We start from the raw sequence: 22,894 nt of genomic DNA on the forward strand, positions 1-22,894 counted from the left end.
CTGCCGCTGCTCGACGACCGCCCGCCCTTGTGATTGTTGCGATGGTCGGCTACTGTGACTGCCACGGGCATCAGATTATGACCCAGTCCTCACTAGATACTCACATGAGATTTCTCATATGCGTAGCTGCTCTATTTCATTTGCATGATTACAATAGGCAACAGAGTATTAGGCCGATCAAATAGACATCTCATCATATTCGTATGGACTATACAGTAATAGCTCGAGCGGATCACCAAGAACCCCACATCATCATAGTATAAATATGTGCAGTACCAAAAACAAAGACAACCCCTCAAATCTTGCCCGTACTATTACTTCGGCCCTTCTCCTCTTCCGCAAGGACATTTTCCGGATCGACCGGTTTCCCCGTCATCACGCCGGGCATGCCATCGACCTCTTCGGCCACGGGCGGGCCGGTGAAATGCTTGCGGGCATAGACCACATACCACGCGATACTGATGGCCGCGAAGCCAGCGAAGACCACACTGGCGTAGTTCATGCTGCTGGCATCCACGGGCAGCGACACAGGCATACAGAAGAGCACCACCGCCAACACGATCCAGCAAACGGCCAGGATATTGATCGCGTACCCGAAGCGGCCGAGCGAGAAGCTCGAGTCGCGCACCGCCCGGCGACCGCGACACATCAGGATCAGAATCGGCAGCCCGTACGAGGTCGATAGGCAGATGGTGGCGACACCGGTGAACGAGTTGAAGGCGGCGCTGGACCCGAAGTAGATCAGCCCCAGCAGACAGTCCACGGCGGTCGACAGCACGATCGCCCACACGGGCACGTCGAGACGCTGGTTGACCCGCCGCCAGAGCCGGAAACCCGGAATGGCCCCGTCGCGCGCGAAGGCGTACGTGCAGCGGCTGGCGGCCGTGAGCGCGCCGATGCCCGCGAACATCAGGATCCCTAGGATCAAGAACAAGAGTCCGAATCCGCCGCCTGCGGACCCGGTCGCCGTCTTGAAGATCAGCCCGATCGGCTGGCCGCTGGCGACATCCAGCAGGGACTGCACTGAGGGCAGGACGAACAGGATCGGGATCAAGTACATCAGACCCGTAACTCCGGCGGCTGCTACCGACAAGACAATCGCCTTGGGCACTTCGCGATGCGGGTTTTGCACCTCCTCGCACATCGACGCCACCATTCCGTATCCGGTCAAGGTATACGCAGCCTGTAACAGTCCCACGAAGAAGGCCCAGCCGGATGGCCTTGTTTCTCAGGTCAGCAGGGGTCCGAACCACATCCAGACGAAAAGAAGGTAAGACTCACCAGCCGCTCTGCGATGCGTCATAATGAGCAAACACAAACTTCGCATCCCGGCGCTGGTCCGCCATCGTCAAGAGGGTAACCAGGATGATAACCACGCTGGCAGCCGTCCAATAGATGCACACCTTGTTGATCAGATCGAGATACTTGGAGAAGAATATATTGACCAGAGCGCAGAAGAGGATAACAGCCCAGAAGGTGAGGATCGTCTGCCACGCATTGGCCACGAAGTCCTCATTCCAGAGGGAGATGGCGCTCAGGATCAGCTGGCCACCGGAGAAGGTGATGCTGAGGGTGACGGTCCAGTTGCCGACCAGGGTCAGCCAGCCATCAATAAAGGACATCATTGGGGCCCAGCGTCGGGTCGAGAGCATGGCACTCCAGTAGTATACGCCACCGGCAGTGGGATAGACGGCGCAGATTTCGGCGAGCGACGCGGCGATGGCGATGGAGATGAGCGTAACGAGCACCCAGCCCCAGATGATACTGACGGACTGGCCATCGGTGAGTGTGATGTAGAGGGTGGTGCTGAGTCCGAAGGGTGCGGCCATGATCGCAAAGGACCTATTCTCATCAGCAGGGATTCACATAGTTGGTGGTGCAATATGACGGTCGACATACAGGCCCAGAATACTGAGCATGCTCAGATTGCGCGGCAATTCGCTCTTGTAGCCCATGCGAGCCAACGCCTCGTCGGCGGTGGCATCCACAGAGGCCCGACGCATGTTGGTGATAAAGGTTGAGAGACGTTAATTGGAGCTTGTCATTGCAGGTCAGGTAAAGCTGAAAGGTAAATTAATGAACCCGACCAGATTGCTGAGCGAGGAAGGTGAGAGGGAGGGGGACCGTATAAATGGGATGGGATGGGATGTCACAGACAGACAGACAGACAGACAAGTGAAACAGTGAAGTGGTGGCTGTTGATAGTAACAACAACAACAGTAAAGTGATGTAGTCGTTGAATGGAACTGGAACTCAATGCTTATTCCCCCGCACGTCTTCCACCACTCCTCAACTTTTCACCACTTTCTTCCCCATCCACTTGTGACCACAATCACCCTCTCTCTCCCTCTCTCTTTCTCTCCAGACAAGACTAAACCCGGACCCATCGTCTAAGCGGGGGATTTACCAATCAACGGCCGGCAGGCTCGATAAACTCCTTCACTAAAAGACTCCGCTGTCGGGCTAAAGACCCTAAAGGGGCGCGGTCCGAGACCGCGCTGATAAGACGACGATAGTGAATAGTTCAGTGAACTGGATGATTCAAGCCTGATATCAAGTGGATAAGGATACGACTCTTATCGTGGCCCTTTTTCTTGACCTGACCACTTCAAATAAGATTCATATATGATCAAAGGACAACAGCAGTTTACGCGGATGGTAAATCCGGATGACTGACTGAAGGCCCGAACTCTCGCTCGTGCCTCAAGCCTGCCTCAAGCCTGCCTCAACCATGGCGTTGTTGACTTTGGCTCCCCCGCCGGGTAAGTATGACCCAGTCCGAGGTCGCTGCCTAATCCCACCACGGCAACATAAGTACATACTGTACAACAAGTTACAACTACAGCTACACGAAGAGTACACATGGGTCTCTAACGTATCAGTGATTCACGGCTATCCTTTCGCTAGGTACATACAGCGCGGTGAATTGTCACTGTTCCAGTGACGGCTGCCACATCCATTGTCAGCACGGACCTGGGCAGGTCCGGCCGGGAGGATGAGCGCCAAACAGATCCAGAAAGAGAGGTAGGTCCCGACGAAGAGGGGAAAACAACAGACGGACCGAAAACGAGGATAACAACGGATAAGGGGAGGAGGGTTCGGAGTTGGGTGAGGGGGGTACAAGGGGGTATCAAACACGGGGCTCACGATTAGAGACATTTCATTCGCCTCTGCTCGAGGCATTTTCTGTTCATCGAGTATGGGTAATAGATGCTTTTTTCTGGGGGTTTTTGAGGGTAATGTCGCATCTCTAGTGTATGTGGTAAACCTGTCTTGGGGCGGCAGTAGGCCCCAATACTTCTTCCAACGCTTGGGTGGAAGAAAGTCCAGGTGTCGGGAACAACGGGGCAAAGGGGAAACGTGCTGGATAAATAAAGGTGTAAAAAGAGACCAGGGTAGAAGAATAGTCGAAGCGAGATCTGTTAGAGCAACGGTGGGAAGGGAACCAGTCCGGGCATCAAGACGCCCCGCGTTGGGCGGATGGGCACCGGGACAACGCCTTGGCCCACCGCCATTTGGGCCCTTCAGTTGATCGCTTCTTGAGGGTAGATAGAAGACATCTACCCTTCATACCCCGGAGGATGAAAAAAATGGGGGAAGATCAAAAGCCTGATCGAAAAGGGGCCCCAAGCTGAGTCGCTGCTAGCCAGCTAGTATTGACTTCATGGTGAATGATCCTCGTCCCAGGGGAAAAGAAAAGAAGAAAAAGCACAATCGAAAGAATCGCAAACGCCCAGTCATGCAGTCGTCAATCCAGATAAGTCGTTACATGATGATAATGATGAGGGTGAAAGATGAGGATGCAAGTATCATCGCAGGCATATACGTCAGGTCACGGCTAAGCTGTACCTGAATTAGGGGCTCAGCACCGCGCCAATGTCTTCCGTTCCGTCCATGCCAAACCCAGCCATGTCGACTGAGTGCAGAGAACCAGGACCCCCGCGGCCTAGAGATATGTCCGATGACGCATAGTCATGCTTCAGTCGTTCGTGGGGGCCAAAGAAGGGTCGACTCTCTTCATTGGGGGTATTCCCATCGCCGGCGGCCCAGGGCCCATGTTGCCAGAACCTCGTGTTCGCCTGTTGGTCGCCGAACAGATCATGATGATCATGATGATTTTCCGGTCCATGATGAGCGAACTCATTTGGAGACTGGAATCGCAGATGCGATCGGCTGAAGTTCGAGCAGGGCGAGTCGGCGTGCAACGGGAGGTCCAAGTTGGGGAAATGCATATCTTCCACCGTTGTGATATCAATGGTCGGATTCTCCGTCTGCCGAGCGAGCACTGATGCCAGGCGGAGATTGGAAGCGGAACTTTGACGGCTATGGCTGGCCGACCGTTCGATGGCCCGTTGCACGAAACTGCCACATGTCTTCAGGATCTTCTCTTGGTCGGCAGGAGAAAGGCTGGCAAAGAAGTCGTTGGCGAGAGAGGGCCGGGGCAGTTCAGGCTCAACGCGAGTCAGGCCGAATGTCTTCTGGGCATATTCCGTAAAGCCGGATGGCATGTCGTAGGGGGACTGGTACACGGTCGGGGCCTGCTCACGCTGCTGCTCGAGATAAGCGTAGGTGCGTGGCAGTTTGGAGATTGCCAAGCCACTGCCGTTCACCGCCTCTTGCTTGATGGGTGCCGGCTCCTTCTTTTGCAGCACGTCTAGCCGGTCCCGATGACTCACCAGTGAGAAGCGGAGCATCTGCAACAGCCGAGTCACCTCTTCCGATCGCATGTTCAAGGGCTGCAGCGGGAGGAGAGAGCCATCCGGGGCTCGAGGTTGTACTCGCTGCTGGGCCATGGCCAGTTCCAACTTCTCCAAGCCCATGGACGGCGGGACGGAGCCCAGCGGACCCAGCAGTGTCTCAACAACCAGCTCGGGGCTGACAATGGTATAACCGGCGAAGACGTTGGCATGGTCGGTGATCTGCGCCAGGCGACGGCGAGCAATCAGCTCTCGAACATTAGCAAAATTATTCGCAGGGAGGTGATTGTGGTTGTTGTTGTTGTTCTGCTGCTGCTGCTGTTGTAATAATTGTGACGGCGGGAACTGATGGGTGGAATGAGCCTGGGAGTGTTGACGAGCATGGGGCTGCAAATGCGACTTGGTGACGTGCGGGTACGGAGCATGACGGGCAGATTGCGTTGGCAGGGTACGGTAAGCAGACGGCATCGCAGCAGGAGGCGGAGGAGCAGCAGCAGCAGCAGCAGAAAGCGTAGGGCGTGGAGGGGCAAGAGAAGAACGCTGCAGCAATGAAGGGCGGGAAGCAGCAGCGACAGCGGCAGCAGCGGCAGCGGTAGTGGTGGGATGCGTAGTAGTGTTGGCGGCAGCGGCAGAAGCAGCAGCAGCAGCAGCGACGGTAGAGGCGGTGGGAAGCGACAGGAGGTGGTGAGGAGGAACGCCAGCAAAGTGAGGGGCATACGGAGTCGTGGCAGGGAGAGGATGGTGGGGGTAAGAGGGGATCCGCGCCATCACCGCGCCAAGGGACTTAACGCTGTCCAGGAAATTCGCCCGCGGGTTGTGGACAGGCACAGTAGGGTTGTGCGTATACTGAGCCCTACATTCAGTAGAGGATTCGCCCAGGTAATACCAGATCTTCTCGCCCTGCGGCTGCAGGAGGTCGATGGGCGCCGATGGTGGGGCAATATGGTAACTAGTGCTGTCCACCGTCTCGAACTCGGCCCACTGATACGGGGAGTCTCCATCACCAAACGGATTTCCTGCCACCGGCACGGCTGACTCCAATTCTTTCCGGCTCTCGGGCTTCCGAGCCAAGTGGGCAGGAAGAGGCTTGGTTCCTGGTGCCAGCGGTGAGAAATTGCTCCGTCGAACGACAAGCATCCATCGGTAGGGTATTTCGATTACATCCCTGGGCGTCGATCTCGTCAGTTAGTCAGGCATTCCCATCACTGCAACAGTACCTTTTTGATATTGCCCAATCGGGTAATTTCCAAACAGGCGGGGGGGATGCTATCTTACCCTCGAGGGAGCACCTTAACTAGCAACGTCCGCTCCTCGGGTCGATTCTCGAGCACGACCGCCCCATTGATTTCCTTGTCCGCCTGGAACTGCAACAGGTTTCCAGCCACCAATCGCCGTGCAGTCTGCATCAGTTTCCGGTCGTAATCGAGCGAATCGCCGTTGCCCATCCATGACGGTTTCTTCTGGCGGTGGTATTTGCATTTAAGATCCACGCTAGGGATCGAGTACTGTTCCCCATCGTCGGCGATCACGGCGATCACCCCCTCCTCCACTTGCACGCCAGCCAAAAGCGCACAAGTGGCGTGGTAAGACCGCGTACACTTGCCAAAATTGCACTGGAAGCAAGCCCCGCGCACCTCCCGGCAGAAGAGACACTTGAGACCCATGCGTGCTTTAGGGATTTTATCCACATCGCAAACCACCTCCCGACCACTTTCGTCCCGAAGGATGGTTGTCTCCTCCGTATACAGTGCACAACGCCGATGGGCATGTGCCTTACCATCTTCGGTCGGGAGGAGGTCCTCATAACCGAGGTCATTGGGACACAGGACGCAGGGGATTTTGCGGGGGACTTCCATATTCATCCGCATGCGTTTCGCCTTTGTAGATTCGCCATCCTGCTTCCGTTTACGCCCTCGAGTAGATGTCTTTTCGGGAACACTGCGTGGCGGCGTCAATAAATCCGACGCACCTTCCATCGCGTCCAGGTCGCTGTCGTATTCCCCGTAGTACTCGGGGGTCGCCTCGCCGCGAAGCTTTCGTTCGATCTCGTCGACATCGATCCAGACGCTGTCGGCTTCGCAGTGGCACTTCTTGGCCACTCGACCGTAGTCCAGCCACTTCTCCGTTGCGAAGTTGACCGATTCGGCACAGTTATAACCCAGGTTGTAGCCGGAATGGTAGCCATACGGATAGGTGATGACGAATTCGCCCTCATAATGCACGAGTCTGTTGACCGTGATGCCATATTGCGATTTTAGGAGACTGGGCGAGACAAGATAGGTCTTGTGGCGGAGGAACTGGTCGCAGCTCTTGGCGTCGCTTTGCCAAATACCTTTATCTGGAGTTAGCGCTAGAACTGGCCGTGGGGATGCTGGCCATCTTACTCTTCATGGCCTGTTCGAACCGTGGAGCATCCTCCTGAGAGATGCTGTACCATTGTTTCGGGGCTCCGAAATGAATATAGTTGATACTGTATAGGTCGACATCCTCTAGATGCCAGGCGAACGTAGCTTTCCACATACCCAGGTAAAGATATGCAGTATTGACGCCCGGTACTTTCTGTCCAAGCACATCCAACAAGTTCGGTAACTTGGCGACGTTCCAGGAAGTCGTGATGTTGTCATCGAAGAGGGAACCAGGCATATCTGCGCCGTATAGCGGATTGTTGAACATCAAAGACTTCCAATAGGCGGTTTCGAGTTCCTCGCATCTCTCTGCTGTATATTCTTCGCTGTCATGGATGCGGTAATCGAAGTCTTTGAAGGCTTCCTCGTCCACGTAGTCGACTGCATCACCACCCTTGTTGTGTTTTCTGCGCGCAGTGACCGACTTGGGCTGCCGGCCTTTGGGTTTGGGGCCGGGCAAGGATTCGCCGTCGCTCAATTCTTCCGTCTTTGTCTCAACCGGGTTCGACTCTGGAGATACAGGAGTCGGGGGTCCTTCCTGCTTGATTTTGTCGAGGCTTTCCTCGGCTTGAGGCTCCTCCTTGACTTTGACCTGGTTGGATCGTTTGGGCGGGCGGCCCGGGCCTGGACGACGTTTTTGCGAGTCTGCTCGAGGGGTCTGATTCCGGGGCGCGGGAGGGGCGCGATTCACTCGCTCTTGGTTTCGACGTCGTTCCCCTCTACGTGCGGGAGGTTGGTGACTGCTTTCTTCACACAGGCCTTTCCACTGGGGCAGGTTGTATGATCTTTGTCTTTCGATGTTGGCCTGCGTGTACGTTCCGTGCGAACCGTGGAACTCCTGCATGATCGGATTCTTCACACGAATTTTCTTCACGGCTTCATCGAGGGGTGGGAGGGCATCGGACCTATTTTAAGAACACATCAGCGCTAGTTTCGTAGCATGATTCGCACATACTGACCACTCTTTTGGGGGGATGATCTTGATGATACCCGACCTCATGCCGTAATCCTCAACCTTGTTGATGAACGACTGAAAGTCTCGAAACTGATTCATGGTCTATCAAGTTCCCAGTTAGCCCAAGCGCCCAATGCAGGAGCTAGTCGATCGAACTCCGTCAACAGGAGACAAAGCGACTCACCGGCTTGAAGACCGGGATCTTGCCGCCACCGTAGTAGTGGTCTGGCTCAATCTCTTCATCGTCTGCCTCCACCGAGGGTATCTCCTCCTGGGCGCCGGCGACATTGTGGTCCAGTTCGAGATCGGATAGCTCGGAAGGCACGCCCTCGGGGGCCTCCTTCTTGCCGTTGGCGCTCTGAGGCGGCGTGATTGAAGCCGCATGGGTCGCCGGACCGCCCGCGATCGGCTCGAAAAAGGGTTGATCAAGCGCTGCCGCCATCATCTCAAGATGGAAAGAACGGAACGTGGGAGAATTGGTCGGAGAGATCGATCAGGATGCCGTCGTCGGAAGAAGCGACCGCTGATCGACGGCAGGATAGGTATTCCCAGCGGTCGGGGGAGGAAGCGTGACGTAAAGGCGGTACTTTCAGCAGGCGCTGTTCTGCGGAGGCCGGTTAATATCGCGGAGGTAGTGGTCTGGAGGGAAAACGCCGAAAGAAAGTTTGGTGGAGTGACAACAGATGAAGGGAAGATAGTCGGGAGGAAGTATGGGTGGATGGGGGGAAAAACCAGTGAATTGATGAAGTGCCCGGCTAGGATGATCCAAGCTCAGTTGGGACAAATTGCCAAAGATTCCGGGATCATGCGAAGCCCATGAACCACCGGGAAGGAGTCAGATAAAGATAGGGACCGAGTGGAACAGTGGATGTAGAATTAGCCAAGTGGATGATGATGAGATCGGTATCAGCAGCGGTAGGCTGTAGCAGCAGACCAGCACGCAACGCAGGCCCCTCCTCCAGTGTGAGGGCTCATGGAACGGAGAAAGCAGATTTGTCGTGAGTGTTGCAGGACCAAGCAGCAGGAGCAACGATGGCGCTAGTTCAGCAGCGGTGCAGAAGGAGAGAAAATGGGTTTGAGACTTTGAGCTAGCGCGAGGAGGATGGAACCACTACCAGACTAGCAAGTAGCAGCCAGCAGGAGGAAATAGGCAGGGGTGGCAGGCAGGGCCAATGCCAGGCGCAGCAGCGTCAAGAAGGGGAGGTGGGTGGGAAGAGATGATGGGTGGATCCGGCCAGAGCACGATGGCCTGACCTTTTTTTTCCTTGGGGGACTTGGGAAGTGGTTGAAGATGATGATGGAATAATAATGGGACGAGTAAGAAGGCTGAGCAGCCTGAGCGCCTGAGAGCGAAGACAGTTTAAGGCACCGACGCGATACTCGGAGCAGTAAAGTATGCGTGGCTAGTCCGTCGCAGGGGGAGATTTCTCTTGCCAGGCTGCTGCCGCGAGCAGATCGCATGCACGCATCGGATGTCCGGTGTCGGAAAGAGCAAAGACTGGGTGGATAGTAGTGAAGGAAATTGATCACTTACCAATGGTTGAGAGAAAGAGCGACAAGATAAAAGAAGAAGGGAAAGGAGGAACACCGAAGGGAGATCGTCTTCCAGCATGTATGTCAGGTCGCAGGTGTAGTTTGTAGATAGACGTGCGTTGAAGTCAGACTGTTTCATTTCCAGCGAATCCGAAGCAGCAGTTTGACTGGTTTGACGCAGGAGATCACGTGCCGCACATGACTGGTTGGCCTTCGAGACGGAGTGACGCAGACTACTAGCCCAAGCGGTAGACATCAGCACAGCAGCAGGCGGATAGCCTCGGATCTGGGCAAGACAGACAATCAATCTACACGAGCGGCCCTTCCTTTCATCCTGCTACTCATACTCATACCGACAACACAGCGTACAATCTGTCGTATCCTCCACAGATAGCAATGATGGTGACATTCAAGGGTCTGATCGGGATGACCTCACCAGTCCCATGTGCCATTGGAGGCTGCTGGCTGCATTTAGCCGGGGGTTAAAGCGGTTCGACTGGTTTTATTCCCAGGCATCTTTCCAGAACCTCCATCCAACCAACATCTTACTCCATATGTCCACGCACTCCTCATGATATGCAGGGAACATTGGACGATATTCGCCCGGCGCAATTTATTCCCGATAGAAATGACTGCATGGCAACCCACCCACTGGCCAGCTCAACATGGCATGGGGGTGAGAGGGTCCAATTGGCCGCTGCCGTCATCCGAGGGGGTAAACACCTGCATCGGTGCATGCATGATGCGGCCGTGGAGGCAGCGGCGGCGATAGCCGCTGAGGGATGCACTGTAGGAAGTCCTCACTGTAGGAAGCTCCTCACTGTTTGACACAGTGCCTGCATTGAGTCTATCAACGGAGGGAGTTCCTGTTCCGTCTGACATAGAGGGCTTCACCACGATATGCGAAGTAGAAGCTACCCATGAATCCACTCACCAACCGAGTCCCTTACGGACGTTTCTACCAACACCCAATTCCCAGTGAAGACAACCAAGACCATCTCCGATCTTCTCCAGAGTAACAGGACAATCAGTCCGCAACTCACTCATGTTAATACTTCCCCAAGATATAATGCAAGATAAAGCCACAGGCCAAAGAACATTCCACCGGAATCCTTGCAGCCATCATTCCATCGACAACCAATATAGGAGAACCCCAGGATTCCCTTTTACTTTCAACCTTCCAGGCATCTCAATCCTTATAATCAGAATATAAGCGTCCCGGGGGAGAACCCCCAGACCCCCCTTCCTTTCAGCCTCCCAGTACATCTACAGTCCATGAAGTTGCTAGAACCACAGAAACATTCATGATATTCGCCCAGATCCACGATAGGCCGCTCAAGTATAGAATTGAAACAAGACCGCCACAGGTATAGAATCCAACAAAACACTCCATACCACCAAACCACCACCCAGACCCAACTTACAACAGAATAGATACCGGCCGAACGCTCACGAGCGCCACACAGCGCGGCGCCCAAGCCCACGCCCGCCCGGACCACACCTCTTTCCCAAACAGGCCTATTGCAGGTATCATCCGTCCATCAGTTTAGACTCCGCTCCCGCACCACTGACCCTTTCCATCGCATACACTGCACTGCACTGAGTAAAGTAAATCTACCGGACTAACAAGGCCACCATAATTCACCTTGACCTTAAGGTTCGAAACAGAGTAAAGAAAGAAACGATAACTCCGTCATTGATAAGCAGTCGATCGTCTTTTTAAAGTACACTGTAGCCATCATTGCTGTAATCGCCTTGCCACCTACACCCCCAATCTCAAAGAACAACACACAGACCCTGCCAATCTACTAACCAGGTATATACCTACTACAAAGCTGGCGTCATGCATATTCCATACGTTGGGCAGGAATCGTCGACTTTCCGTAAAGATTTAGAGTTGGCGTGTTTGTACTGTATGTTCTTGGTCGGTCGCTTGTCTGGTAGGCCATCTAAAAAGCATTCGATTTATTCTCGAGTATCTGTGGTGGCATGATTATCCTTCCTAGCTCAGTTGCAGGGAAACAACAAGGCCTCCGACAAAATGACATTACTAGGACCAATTGAGCATACCGAACATACGCTCACACTATTTATGTCTCATATCTTACTTCAACTGTAGAGCTCTATCTTATACTCCACTTCTCTGAATGATACTGCATCAACCCTCTTTACCAGTAATTGATATAGTATTGGTATCAATAAGACACATAAATATACGCCCAACACCAGTGCACGGCTAACCGACTTAAAAATGCAAGAGAAGGCACGAAAACACAAGGTACAATCAATAGTCATTCAGCCGCAGCTTCTTCCCGACAAATCGCCGCTTCTCCGGCTTGTCCGCGCCACGCTCCCGGTCTGCATTGATCCCCTTAAGTGCATGGAGCAGCATCCCGGCGTCGAAGAATCCATCTGATTTGTCTCTTGTCAGCAACTGGTTTGTTTTGATCAACAGGAGAGGGCGCAAAAAAAACTTACATCCGCCCATTCCATCATCCTCTAACTCGCCGCTGTCCGTCGTCGGCGTCTCGGCTCCCCGATGGCTCGCGTCGCTCCGGACAATCCGGCCCCGGCGGTGATCGCTCTGGAGCCGCTCGGCGATCATCTCCATCTCGCGCGCCCGGCTCGTGCGCGGACTGGCCGGTCGCTGGTTGATGGCGCGCAGCAGCTTCCGGATTTCGAGGAGATACGACTCCAGCGTGTACATCAAACGCTGGGTCTGACGGTGCTTCGACGAGGCACAGAAGGAGATCGTGTCGTCCTTGATGATGTAGCCGATGCCAAAGCCGTCCGCGGAGGTCGGCCCGAAGCCGAAATGGCGCAGGCATGGATTCCCACAGTTCGAGGTCGACAGCACTGTGGTGTTGATCTTGTCCCATCCAGCGTCGCTGAAGATCGCCGGCATGGTGCGCGCGCCACGAACGCTGTAGCCGGTCGACGAAAGCCCATCGTCCGACATCGACGCGGGAGACTTGGGTGACGAGATCGACTCACCGTCTACGGGACTGGTGTAACCGTTGGAACCTTCCGAAACACTATTGCTTGCCGACGACGCCCCATCGTCGAAGGATCGTTGCCAGAGACAGTACAGCGCATAGAGATGCCGATCTTGTCCCTGTGCCTTCGAACATTCCTTCGTGATAGCCGTGTGCTTCTCCGTCGCTTTCCGTAGCGCATTGATCTTTTGCTCCGCCGGATTATCTCCCCAGAAGGTGGTGACGAAATCAGCACACTCGCTGGTGACGGTCCGGATAGCCTCTGTCCGGCCGTGCAGGAAGGACTTGGTCATGGCTGGTTCGTAGGTATTTTCCAGTCGCCCGTAAAGCCCGTAGTATGCTGCCTGGAAGGCCATCTGTACAAATGCATCGGGCGAGAATCCCATCGACGTGATGAAATTCTTGCCGAAGCCGGTGAAGTCGAGCACCTGAAATTCATGCTGCTTCAGCAGATCCGATAAGTGTGACTCGGCAAACCGCAGCGCAATGCTAAGCTCGGGCGCCATATCCCACTCCAGCTTGCGCGGGGTGGTGCTGACATTTCCAAAGCTCCGGGGGTCGCGCTTAGAAGGATCCGGACTGGAAGTCGCCCATAGGCTCGGTGCTTGGCCGTTGATGGTGCGGGCAAAGCGGAGTATGGTGTCGGTGTAGACATCACTGGCAAACCGAAGCACTGTATGGCCGTCCACACCAGTATGTTCAAAATTGATACCGGCACTGCCGTTCTTGCAGACAATGATTTGCAACTTGTCATACCAGCGGTTTGTACATGTACCGACTTGCACCCCTCGGATGACTTCACTCGTTCCACAGAGCATATTTGCGCAAAGCTCAGAGGTGTTGTGTGGTTCGGTGTAGTCCAGGCAGAGAACAAAGAGGGCCGTATCGACAATGTTGAGACATTCCGCATTGTTGGAGCCTTCGTCTTTGGTCAGGATGTCCCTCAGACCCGACCAGACTTTGCGGTTCTCTGTGCTGAGCACTCCAAGGGCCCCCTTTGCGGCGTCTTGAATAGGGGTCTGCTCCGCATCGCCAATTATGACCTGAAGGTTGACGGCAATATCCTTCTCATTCATGATCAGATCATTGTTCTCATCCAACACATCGAACCAGTAAAACTGGCCACGACACATAACAACAATATGCTTCGCATGAGGATCCTCGCTGATGACACAACCGTTGTCGGTGGGTACACGTGCTGTCCCGAACAAACGAGAGTACTGGTACATGCACAAGGGAGTGCCTCGGACGGTATCTGGGGGCAGCTCTTCCCGTCTGACAGCTCGCACAAATGACAGAGCAGAAACGACAAGAGAGGCTGCTCGAGTCACTTGGTTGTTTCTCGCTGGTGTTGGATCATCCTCCAGCAGGAAGAAAGGGTTCAGGTTCAGGACGACCGCTAATCGTGGGTCAGTACTTCTTTGTCCTTTGGATGGATAGGAAGAGTCTTACGGCTGTCATAGTTCAAGTATGAATCATACCCTGAATCTTTCGTCAGCCTTGAACAACTGATCGACAGTAGGTCACAACATACAGAACTGTTCAATGAAGCTTGTCTTCGACGAAGCGTAATTTTTGAGCTTCTCTTGGAGAATAGGTCCTTCCGACCGGAGAAAGTCCTGGACAGCTGCTCTCGTATCGTCTTGTTCTCTAGGGGTCTGCAATGGAGACAAAGCTTCGAGATACTTCTTGCACGTCTGCTCCAACTCTGGAATGGGCAGTTTGGGTAAGGAGTCTTGGTTGGCAAACGTCAAGCCCGGTTTAGCCGAACCATTCACTATCACGGGCGTGGAGGTCGGTCTCTGTTTGGCATCAGAGGACGGCTGAGAGCGGGCAGGATCCATGGCGCTTCCCAGCGGCTTAGGAGCCGTGAAATAACGCACTGCGACAGACGAGTAAGACATGATGTCAGCAAGTTGACTTCTTCCGACCGCGTGTCTAATCAACTAGGCGTAACGACAAGCCAGAAAAGTAGGGATGGACAAGAGGCGCAAGGCGCTGCGTTTGAAGTAATGACAATCTTGGAGGCAGTATGAGGGCATGGAGGAGAATTATCTCATGACCGCAGCGAATTCACAGGGCAGTCACCTCAAGGCACGTCGCAATTCGACCACGAGAGAGAGAGAGAGAGAGAGAGAGAGATAAAGAAAGATCAGGGGAAGACGAGTGAGATTGATGTCATTGGGAGACGGCTAAATTTGCGACGAGAACAGTCCATCTTATGAAGGGCGAGCAGCAACAAGGCCGTCGGGATGACTTCCCCAGGTACACTCGGGAATAAGGGAGAAAGTAGCGCCTCAGCGCGGGGAAATGGGAGACTGACCGGACGCCGAAGGGACGGTCACAGCCTAGGGTCGAGTCAAAATGAGCGAACCACGGTTGTGCCTTTAGACCAGGCTGATCCATCCGCAGCCGTGGCCAAGGTTAAGGTAATGGGGTTTGGATCGGGGGAACGGAGGAAGGCTGACACACAGGATGGGAAAGAGGGCGTAGGGTATAGCAAAGGGTCTTGCCTGGCCTGCCTGCCAAGAACGAAAAAGAAAAAAAAAAAACGCGTGCATGCAACGTCTAATACGCCCGAGAGCTCAAGGACTCACATTCAAAGTCGCTGCTCTTGAGCCTAGAGCTATACACCTCCCACTGGGTGTTGTGTATGTGTGTATCTGAGATATCAGCCGTAAGCAAATGGAGGCGCGATGGGCGTCGAAGTCAGCAGGCGGAGACACAGATCGTCATGTGAAAGGCGATAAGAACCACCGAGCACCAGTGTCAATGACGCTGACCGTAATACGAACGGGGCGGAAGTCAGCACACCCAATCGGAACGCTATGAGATAGATGACAGGGCAAGGATGAGCGGGTTGGCGAGATAATAGTCCGTTGCCTGGGTACAGTAGTGACTGCTAGTTCATGGGAAGCGGCATGTGGCCACGAGTTGAAGCAGAGCCGAAGCAGCAGGGTTGATGGGGTTGATTAATTAATTGATAAATTGATTGATTGATCAATTCAATGAGTGACTGATGGGGAGGGAGTCAGGTAGCACCAGCAGTGGCTGATGACGTTTCGGGCGAAGGGAGGTTCGGTGGTCTGGTTGGTTGCGGGGGAACTGATCGAAGCGCTCATTCTTTCCCCAGAGTTGAACCTTATTTTCCCTCCCAAGGCGGTAGGGGGTGTCTGTGCCTCAGGCATGGATAGTTATCCCAGCCGGTCGGGCGGGGATGGGTGACTTCGGTTGTAGCGAACTCCATACTTCAAAGTAAGCCTCGCGTACCTCTAGTGGTAAAGGAACTACACTTAGGTCGTCAGATAGAGTACAGTGCTATAAACCAGGCGCTTTTCTTCTTCATATCCATTCATCAAGTCTCAAATCGAACATAGCATTCAGGGCGCCCATATCCACATGAGAAGATACACGCTCAAAGATAGCAAGCTAATCACACAGCAAGAGAAGAGAATTCAATCAAAGTAATTCATGGCACTGAGATGAGTGACCTCATCAAGTATACCAACATGAGTAATATGCACAAGAGAAGAGAAAATAGGGTCTCGCAACACGTGCAGGCTGGTCTGGCTCTGTCGGAGTGGAGCCTCCATGGGTGGCTTGGCTGGGAATGAAGGCGTTGCAGATCGTTCACTCTTTGTCCCACGTCAAATAAAAAGCAAGAAAGCTTGGCGGGGTTGAGCAGGCGCTAAGCAAGCACAAGGTGGAAAGACAGCATGCAAGAAAAAACACACATACACCAACAGTTAAAATGGTCAAACTCGTGGATGCATGAAGAAGTAGCGGGTAAGAAAATGGCAACGGAGGGCAAAGAGAAAAAAGGACTGACAAGTGTCAGACTCGCTTATTGTTCGATTGGCTTGCTCGCGTATGGTCAAATATCCGGGGTAGTCCCATATCCTTGGCACCAGGTTCGAGATCAACATCAAGGCATAACTAAACTCTCTCGACCTCTCTTTTCCAGACAGTCAGGGGGTGGCTATTGCCATAGCCGTTGGGAGCCTGGACCTTTCACGGCGAGAGGGTGCTAGGACGGGCGGTTCCGAACACAGTCACGGCGAAACAACGATAACACGTCTCAATTTTCAAGAAGCAACATACATGGCGTTGCCCAAAGGCTTGCCAACGTTGGTACCATATTCACCGGCGTAGTTACCTAGACGAAAATTCATTAGCGCATGCACTTCATGTGGGACTCCCCGGAGGAATACTCACCAGGGGGGCTGTAGTTGCACACAGTGAAGGGCAAAGCCTCGGCGGCATCAACATTACCAAGGCTAGGGCAAGTGACAGTGGCACAGCCAACCTTCGTGGTGCCCTTCCAGACGATCTGAGAGAAGTGGCCCCAGAGGTCGAAGTTGGTCATATCGGGGTCAGCCTCTCCGTACAATTCGGCGTAGTAGCCCATCTCGTCGTTGTACATCAAGTTGGTGATCATCTCGCCGATTGCGCTGGACTCGACACCGTAGCCGATGTTCTGACCGTAACCACCGCCATCAATGGAACTGTGAGATTTTGTTAGCAATCATACTTAAGCGTGGAAGCGGAGTAATCCTTACGTATCGTGCTCATAGACACACTTGGCGGCAAGCGTGTAAGCGCTGGACTCGAGGGCAGAGTCCCAGTCAAGGGAGCTAGCAGAGTGGTTGCTGCGGTGGACGTTGTGGTTGTACAAAACAGTTGACTGGTAAGCAGTGCTGGCGGTCGCTGTGCTGCTCGCCGAAGTCGAGGTCGAGGTAGCAAGGGTAGTCGGTTGAGCGGCAGAGGTCCAGGCCGAAGTCCAGTAAGAGGTCCAGGCCGTAGTCCAGGCACCGTTAGCCGCAGCCACCTGCACGACAGGGGTCGTGGCAACCACCTCAGTGGTCGGGGCGGCAGTGGTGGCAGCCTCGGTGGTGGGAGCGATGGTGGTGGCAGCCTCGATGCTCGTAGAGGATGTTGAGGTCGACTCGACAACGGGGACGACCACGGTAGAGCTGGTCTCGACAGCGGGGGCGGGAGCAACAGTCGAAGCCTCGGCGGCGACGTCGGCAACAGCGGCAACATTGGCAACCTTGACGGCAGGCTCAGCGCTCGTGGCAGCGGTGGTGGTGACCGCGGCAGCAGTGGTAGCGGCAGCGGCGGGGGTTTCGGTGATAGTGGTAGTCAAGGTCACGACCGTCCAGTCAGTCACGTAGGCACGCTTGTCGATGTTATGGGCCAAGGCACCAGCAGCGCAGAGAGCGCTCAGAGCGAGGGAGTAACGCATGTTGAGGGGTTGATGTTGTTTTCTTTTGTTTGTTCTGAGATAGCGAGATGTGTTTCACAGATCAACTGTGTCCGTTTGCAAGCAATGACTTCTCCGGGAAGTTATCCTACCGATGGATCAAGCAAGGACGCGAAGCACAAGAGGGGTCTGATTGAACAAAGTTGGGTAACAGGCAGATCGACTGCGCGAGATATTGGTTGGGTTGGGTTGGAGGGAAGGTATGTACGTATCACCAGGGTGCGTATAGACAGGGTAAAAAGAGTGACAGCCGGGGGAAACACTTTTTGAAAGAGTGAAAAAAAGTGTGCCGACGGCAAAATGTGGTGAAAGAAGTGAAAGTTGGGGGGGAAGGATGTGAGGTGAGGCCAACGGTAAGGAAGGAAAAGGCAAGAGATGGAGGAAGGACGGAGGAGGAAGTGATAATATAGTCTGGAGCGGCGGCGGGATGATTTTGGAGCGGACAGTTACTGACGGAAAGGGGAGAGAGAGAGGGCTCCAGCGGGCGGCGTGTCCCTGGTGGGGTCGGGCGATCGTTGATAATTAAAAAGTAAATTAGTTTCGGACGGGGAAGCTTTTCTCAGAAGTACCAGACCAGTGGATTCTCTGGGAGTGTTTAGTGACTTTTTCAGTTAGTAATTGTGGTCTATAGACCGATCTCGACAGTCCAGGCAGAAGGAGAGGAGAGGCACAGTGGGCAGCATCGCCTTTTTCTCTTCCAGTCCAGACCAGAGAAGTCGTGCAGCTCAAATCCATTCGAAATTCAATCGAAAGAGAGCTTGAGCGGTAGGTCCCCGCTCGTCATTGATATCTAGTCTAGTCGACTAAGCGCCTCTTCACGCGTCCATCGGAATGACGCCTCCTCGTGGGAGTGATGATTGTCCCCTGAGCTATCTCCCAACCACATACCGGAGAAGATCGGTTAGATTCCTCCATGCTTCCACGCTGATACATTCCTACTCAGGGCCATCCATCCATCTGATACACAAGGGAACACAAGGGCAACACAAGGAAGGGCAGACAAGGAATCAGTTTTGTATGCGCCAGGGTCCAGAATTCGGAAACCTCGCCAAAGAGGACTGAGTCGGGATTTCCTTGTTGCAGACCATGTTTCCAACCCCTGGGTCGGGATCGCTCGCAAAGCCAACAACTAACACTATGATTGATTGATTGATTGATTGATTGCACATTGAACCGTTTCCCGTGCTTTTTCTCTTTTCCCCCTGACTGCCACTAAACCCGATGAGGGACAGTCACAGCGTTGATGCCGCCGCCCGTTTCAGGTACCGTTCCTCATCGGGCAAATCAGAGCCGATCCCCAGATTGATTGGTGGTGGTGTTGTCTCCACTTGGGCCATCTTTACATTGCGGAATTTATTATTTTCTTGATTGCTGATGGATGAGTGGACTGAATGATTAAATGATTGAATGAAGTGATGGACTCAGCCATGGAGTGATGCTTTGTAGCCATGGTCTGTCCACTGCACACACCGTCTGCTTTATCCCAATAATAAGTCAAGTCAACTGAACTGAACAGAGAACAAAGCTGTCAAAGGACTTGAGGTTCAAGGCAAGTCACTCAGTAAGTTTTTTGCCTTAATCTCCGAACTGGGACTAAGCAATAACTACTTGCTGACTAGGTATCTGACTAACTAACTATCCGAGTCTACCTTAAACTTCAGCCATCGAAACTCGGGGAGATTAACCACTCAGACAGAATATAATCCACTCCAATGTCAAGGATCAAAGCGACGCCTGCGCTCACACTCACAAATATCAATTTAGAGAGAAAAAAATAAGTAAAAAGAAAAACAAAGAATACTCATTGGGCGCCAGCTCGCAAGGATAGTCCACGACCCGACAGTAAAAATGATTGACCACTTAAAAACTTGGCAACTCGGCAGACTATCTGGAGCCCGGCTGGCGCCCGCTAATGTTTCACCTTGGGCCAAATCCCCCAACTGGAACGCGGAGATTGGGTGATCGAGACGAGACGCCCGTCCACTTTCACCCCCAGCGAGATTGTCTCAGCACACGGTCGTGGAAATTGGTGGATCACCTCGCTGACCTTCCCCTTTGTCTGCCTTTGGAGAATGGAGTCGAGTGACTCGAGTCTAGAACTCGGGCAAAAAGAAGGTCATGAAGAAGAAGAAGAAGAACAAGAACAAGAAAAAGAAGCAAAGCAGAAAAACGCCAGTGCCTAGTTATGGAGTCAGCGTGCGTCAGTCCCGTTCGTTCGGTCCGGTCTGTGAGTCGTGCCATCATTTCATTTCATTTCAATTAATTTCCCCCCGAAGTTGGGGTCGGCCGTCTTACCCGTGGTTCCAAGCTCACTCACACTCTGCGTACTGCGTGTCCTGTCTACGCTCGGTTCTGGGCGCCAGCTACAACAGCCGAGATGTCGGTCTTAGACTCCCAAAAGTATGGACAGCTATGAAGATTTTTTCTTCGCAACATCGATCTATCGCAGATAGCCGAATCTTTGCACAGTATGCCATGGGCACGCGACCCATGGAACACTCTACCAGTCAACTGAGGTTCTGGCATCTTACTTTTTCGGTATGGCCAGCCCATGAAACATCAGGGCGCATCCATGGATAGACTTCAATACCAGTATGCCAATGAGTCGACACCGCCACCTGCGATCCAGGCCCGTCTGGCGCACACGTGTGTATCAGGGGATGCTTCAGGTCCCGGTCCGGTCTGCTGGGCAACGGTGTTTTGTGTAATCGGTCAGTTGTGCTACATCACGACGCATGTCATCATCGATCAACCTGGCATCTGTTTTGTGTTCGACGCTACTCCGTACATGTCGAGTATACACTTCTATATCGGGAGGTTTAACATGCTGCATCAAACATGGTCGATCCCGTAATGACAGCCCCTGGTCGCTTGAGTATGGATATGACGGGATGGACTAAGAGAGTTGACACCTTGGCTCACGGCATTTGAAAGTGTAAGTTCTTTGGGAGCCTTTCTTGGCTCGTTTGAGATGACAGACTCGATCTGAAGGCGTAGACATTGGTTATCTACTGTTTTCGTGATGATCTGTCGGGCAATGTATCTGAGCAAGCCTTGTGCACCAATGGAACTGTGGGTTGTGGTGTTGGTTGCGATGTCATGGGGTCTGACCTCGCGCAAGGCTTCTGTATCAATATCGTTCCTGCTGGACTCTTCTACATGGGCAACAAACCCCTCTATTTGCTGCATGGGCATTCCTAGATGGACATGAAGCTAAGCGCGTCGAATACAGATACTATTCACATAGACTTTTAGCATATAGCCACTCTATATCTTGTCCCTTTACCTGTATAAACCAACGAATAACAAAAAAAGCTTACCACCTTGTCGCAGCGAAATTACCAGCCCTAGAGTATGCCTTCATGGCGGTGCCTACATCCTCTATAGCAGCAATCAACCAAACGCACGGGGATGCTGCTGTTTCGCCCTGTTGAGATTACCAGTACGCAGTCGCCTAAATGACGGAGATTAAGATCGCCGGTAGTGAGTATGCCTTATCATCTTTGGCGGGGGTCTCGGCCTCATCAATTTCTCAACGAGAACCCATTCGAGAAGACTCGTACACACACGTTTATCCAGCGAGGTGTCTTATCGACAGTTCTGAGTCAATTGACAGAGACCCTCACATCAGGGCCGGCCCTTGCGTCCGCGGTGGTTCACTCGCGCATCGAACCATCCCGTTGGCGGGGAGATCATTCTATCCGTGGGTTAATGAAGAATCACCCAACCCGCCTGGCATCAATAGCATATCGTACCCATGGCCTAGAGTCTAGTCTCACGGGGTGGAATCAGGCTACGGTCTTCCCCAGTCCATCTTGATCTCAGGTGGCGGTCCGGCCGAGATTCGAGAAGTCTTGGCTTGTAGGGGATATAGTACATGGGCGGAGCTAGCGACTGTTAGCGACCGTCGACGGCATCGTCGGGCGTCTGTCGCGGTGGGTGGGCACTGGGATGATCGATAGCCGTGTCTCAGTGTGCAGGTGGTCTCAGATCCGGATGGGGTATTGACCGGGGTGTGGCGATGGGATCTATCGATTTGGCGGGTGTTGCAGCCTTGCAGAGTCGTTGCAGGTGGGATCTGCGGGGGACTCCTGCTCGGAGGGTATCGGGTGCATGCGACCGGGGTAGTATGTTGGATATGCGTTGATACTAGCTGTCGATACTGCATGTTACTTGCGCTGGTCAGCAGGGTGTACTGGTAGTCTAGTAACCAATTCAACTGGTTACCTGACATAGACCATGTGGAGAATTCTCCCGACTGGGCTGCATATATATCGCAGAGCAGCAGACATGATAAGGTACTGCGCTTGAGGCACCAGGAGCAGGTATGGCATCAAACAGAAAGCATCACCATTCAAAGGAATTAACCGGCAAGCCCGTAAACAAATAAACCCAGACATATGTATGCTTCATGACAGAGTCGAGACGTCAGAGAGCAAGTCTACCACGGTCTGCCCACAACTGGTAACAATACATAGGTATCACGCCCACTAATAAACAACAACTGAAGCATTTGTGGCTCAGTGGTAGAGCGTCGCACTCGTAATGCGAAGGTCGTGGGTTCAATCCCCATCAGATGCAACACTTCAGTTTCTTTTTGCTCGTCGACATCTTTCCCCCTCTCCGGATCCGTCCAGTCATAAAAACAGCAAAAAGTGTATTAGTCATACAAGCACCGGTGGCTCAGTGGTAGAGCGTCGCACTCGTAATGCGAAGGTCGTGGGTTCAATCCCCATCCGGTGCAACTCAGACGATCATGCCGAGTTCTCTGAACAGTCGCGGGTCTCCTTTTTATTGTCCATTTTTGTTATCGTGCTGCGTGACTGGCGGTATGAGGCTCCCTCGGCGCAAAATTTGCCACGGATGCACTCGTGGCTCAGTGGTAGTAGCGTCGCACTTGTAATGCGAAGGTCATGGGTTCAATCCCCATCGGGTGCAATCGTCTTCATTTTTTTCTCCCTTTGCGTACTAGTAGTTAGTACCTTGCCTCCCTACCTTACTACTATCTTTTTTTTTTTTTTTTTTTTTTTTTTTTTTTTTTTTTT

The 22,894-nt window shown here is 53.2% G+C and overlaps 4 protein-coding genes and 3 non-coding genes across 7 annotated transcripts; 3 read left to right on the plus strand and 4 right to left on the minus strand.

Annotated features, from left to right (window-relative positions):
- Positions 1–194: 194 nt before the first annotated feature.
- Positions 195–2,367, minus strand: BO97DRAFT_76958 (putative GABA permease). The gene is made up of 3 exons (XM_025701050.1): positions 1,900–2,367; positions 1,282–1,842; positions 195–1,220 (listed from the first exon to the last, which is right to left on the minus strand). Exons 1-3 carry the CDS (start codon positions 2,001–2,003, stop codon positions 296–298), a joined length of 1,590 nt encoding a protein of 529 aa, XP_025555997.1. The 5' UTR covers positions 2,004–2,367; the 3' UTR covers positions 195–295.
- Positions 2,368–3,399: 1,032 nt separating this feature from the next.
- BO97DRAFT_452808 (putative jumonji family transcription factor) lies at positions 3,400–8,499 on the minus strand (the record flags this gene model as incomplete). Its single annotated transcript, XM_025699042.1, has 5 exons — positions 3,400–5,862; positions 5,973–7,029; positions 7,082–8,007; positions 8,062–8,147; positions 8,242–8,499. 5 exons carry the CDS (start codon positions 8,497–8,499, stop codon positions 3,855–3,857), a joined length of 4,335 nt encoding a protein of 1,444 aa, XP_025555998.1. The 3' UTR covers positions 3,400–3,854.
- Positions 8,500–11,874: 3,375 nt separating this feature from the next.
- On the minus strand, positions 11,875–14,490 carry BO97DRAFT_334897 (choline/carnitine O-acyltransferase; the record flags this gene model as incomplete). The annotated part of the gene is made up of 4 exons (XM_025691416.1): positions 11,875–12,002; positions 12,069–13,985; positions 14,039–14,068; positions 14,121–14,490. 4 exons carry the CDS (start codon positions 14,488–14,490, stop codon positions 11,875–11,877), a joined length of 2,445 nt encoding a protein of 814 aa, XP_025555999.1.
- A 2,154-nt stretch (positions 14,491–16,644) lies between these two features.
- On the minus strand, positions 16,645–17,945 carry BO97DRAFT_77067 (CAP domain-containing protein). Its single transcript, XM_025701051.1, has 3 exons — positions 17,146–17,945; positions 16,802–17,091; positions 16,645–16,742 (listed from the first exon to the last, which is right to left on the minus strand). The coding sequence occupies exons 1-3, from the start codon at positions 17,829–17,831 to the stop codon at positions 16,672–16,674; spliced, it is 1,047 nt and encodes a 348-aa protein (XP_025556000.1). The 5' UTR covers positions 17,832–17,945; the 3' UTR covers positions 16,645–16,671.
- Positions 17,946–22,358: 4,413 nt separating this feature from the next.
- Positions 22,359–22,430, plus strand: BO97DRAFT_t24. Its single transcript has one exon. It is a non-coding gene; the product is annotated as a tRNA-Thr (tRNA).
- A 91-nt stretch (positions 22,431–22,521) lies between these two features.
- Positions 22,522–22,593, plus strand: BO97DRAFT_t25. The gene has a single exon. It is a non-coding gene; the product is annotated as a tRNA-Thr (tRNA).
- Positions 22,594–22,714: 121 nt separating this feature from the next.
- Positions 22,715–22,787, plus strand: BO97DRAFT_t26. The gene has a single exon. It is a non-coding gene; the product is annotated as a tRNA-Thr (tRNA).
- The last annotated feature ends 107 nt before the right edge of the window (positions 22,788–22,894 follow it).

Source organism: Aspergillus homomorphus (assembly GCF_003184865.1).
Source record: "Aspergillus homomorphus CBS 101889 unplaced genomic scaffold BO97scaffold_2, whole genome shotgun sequence".
NCBI lineage: Eukaryota > Fungi > Ascomycota > Eurotiomycetes > Eurotiales > Aspergillaceae > Aspergillus > Aspergillus homomorphus.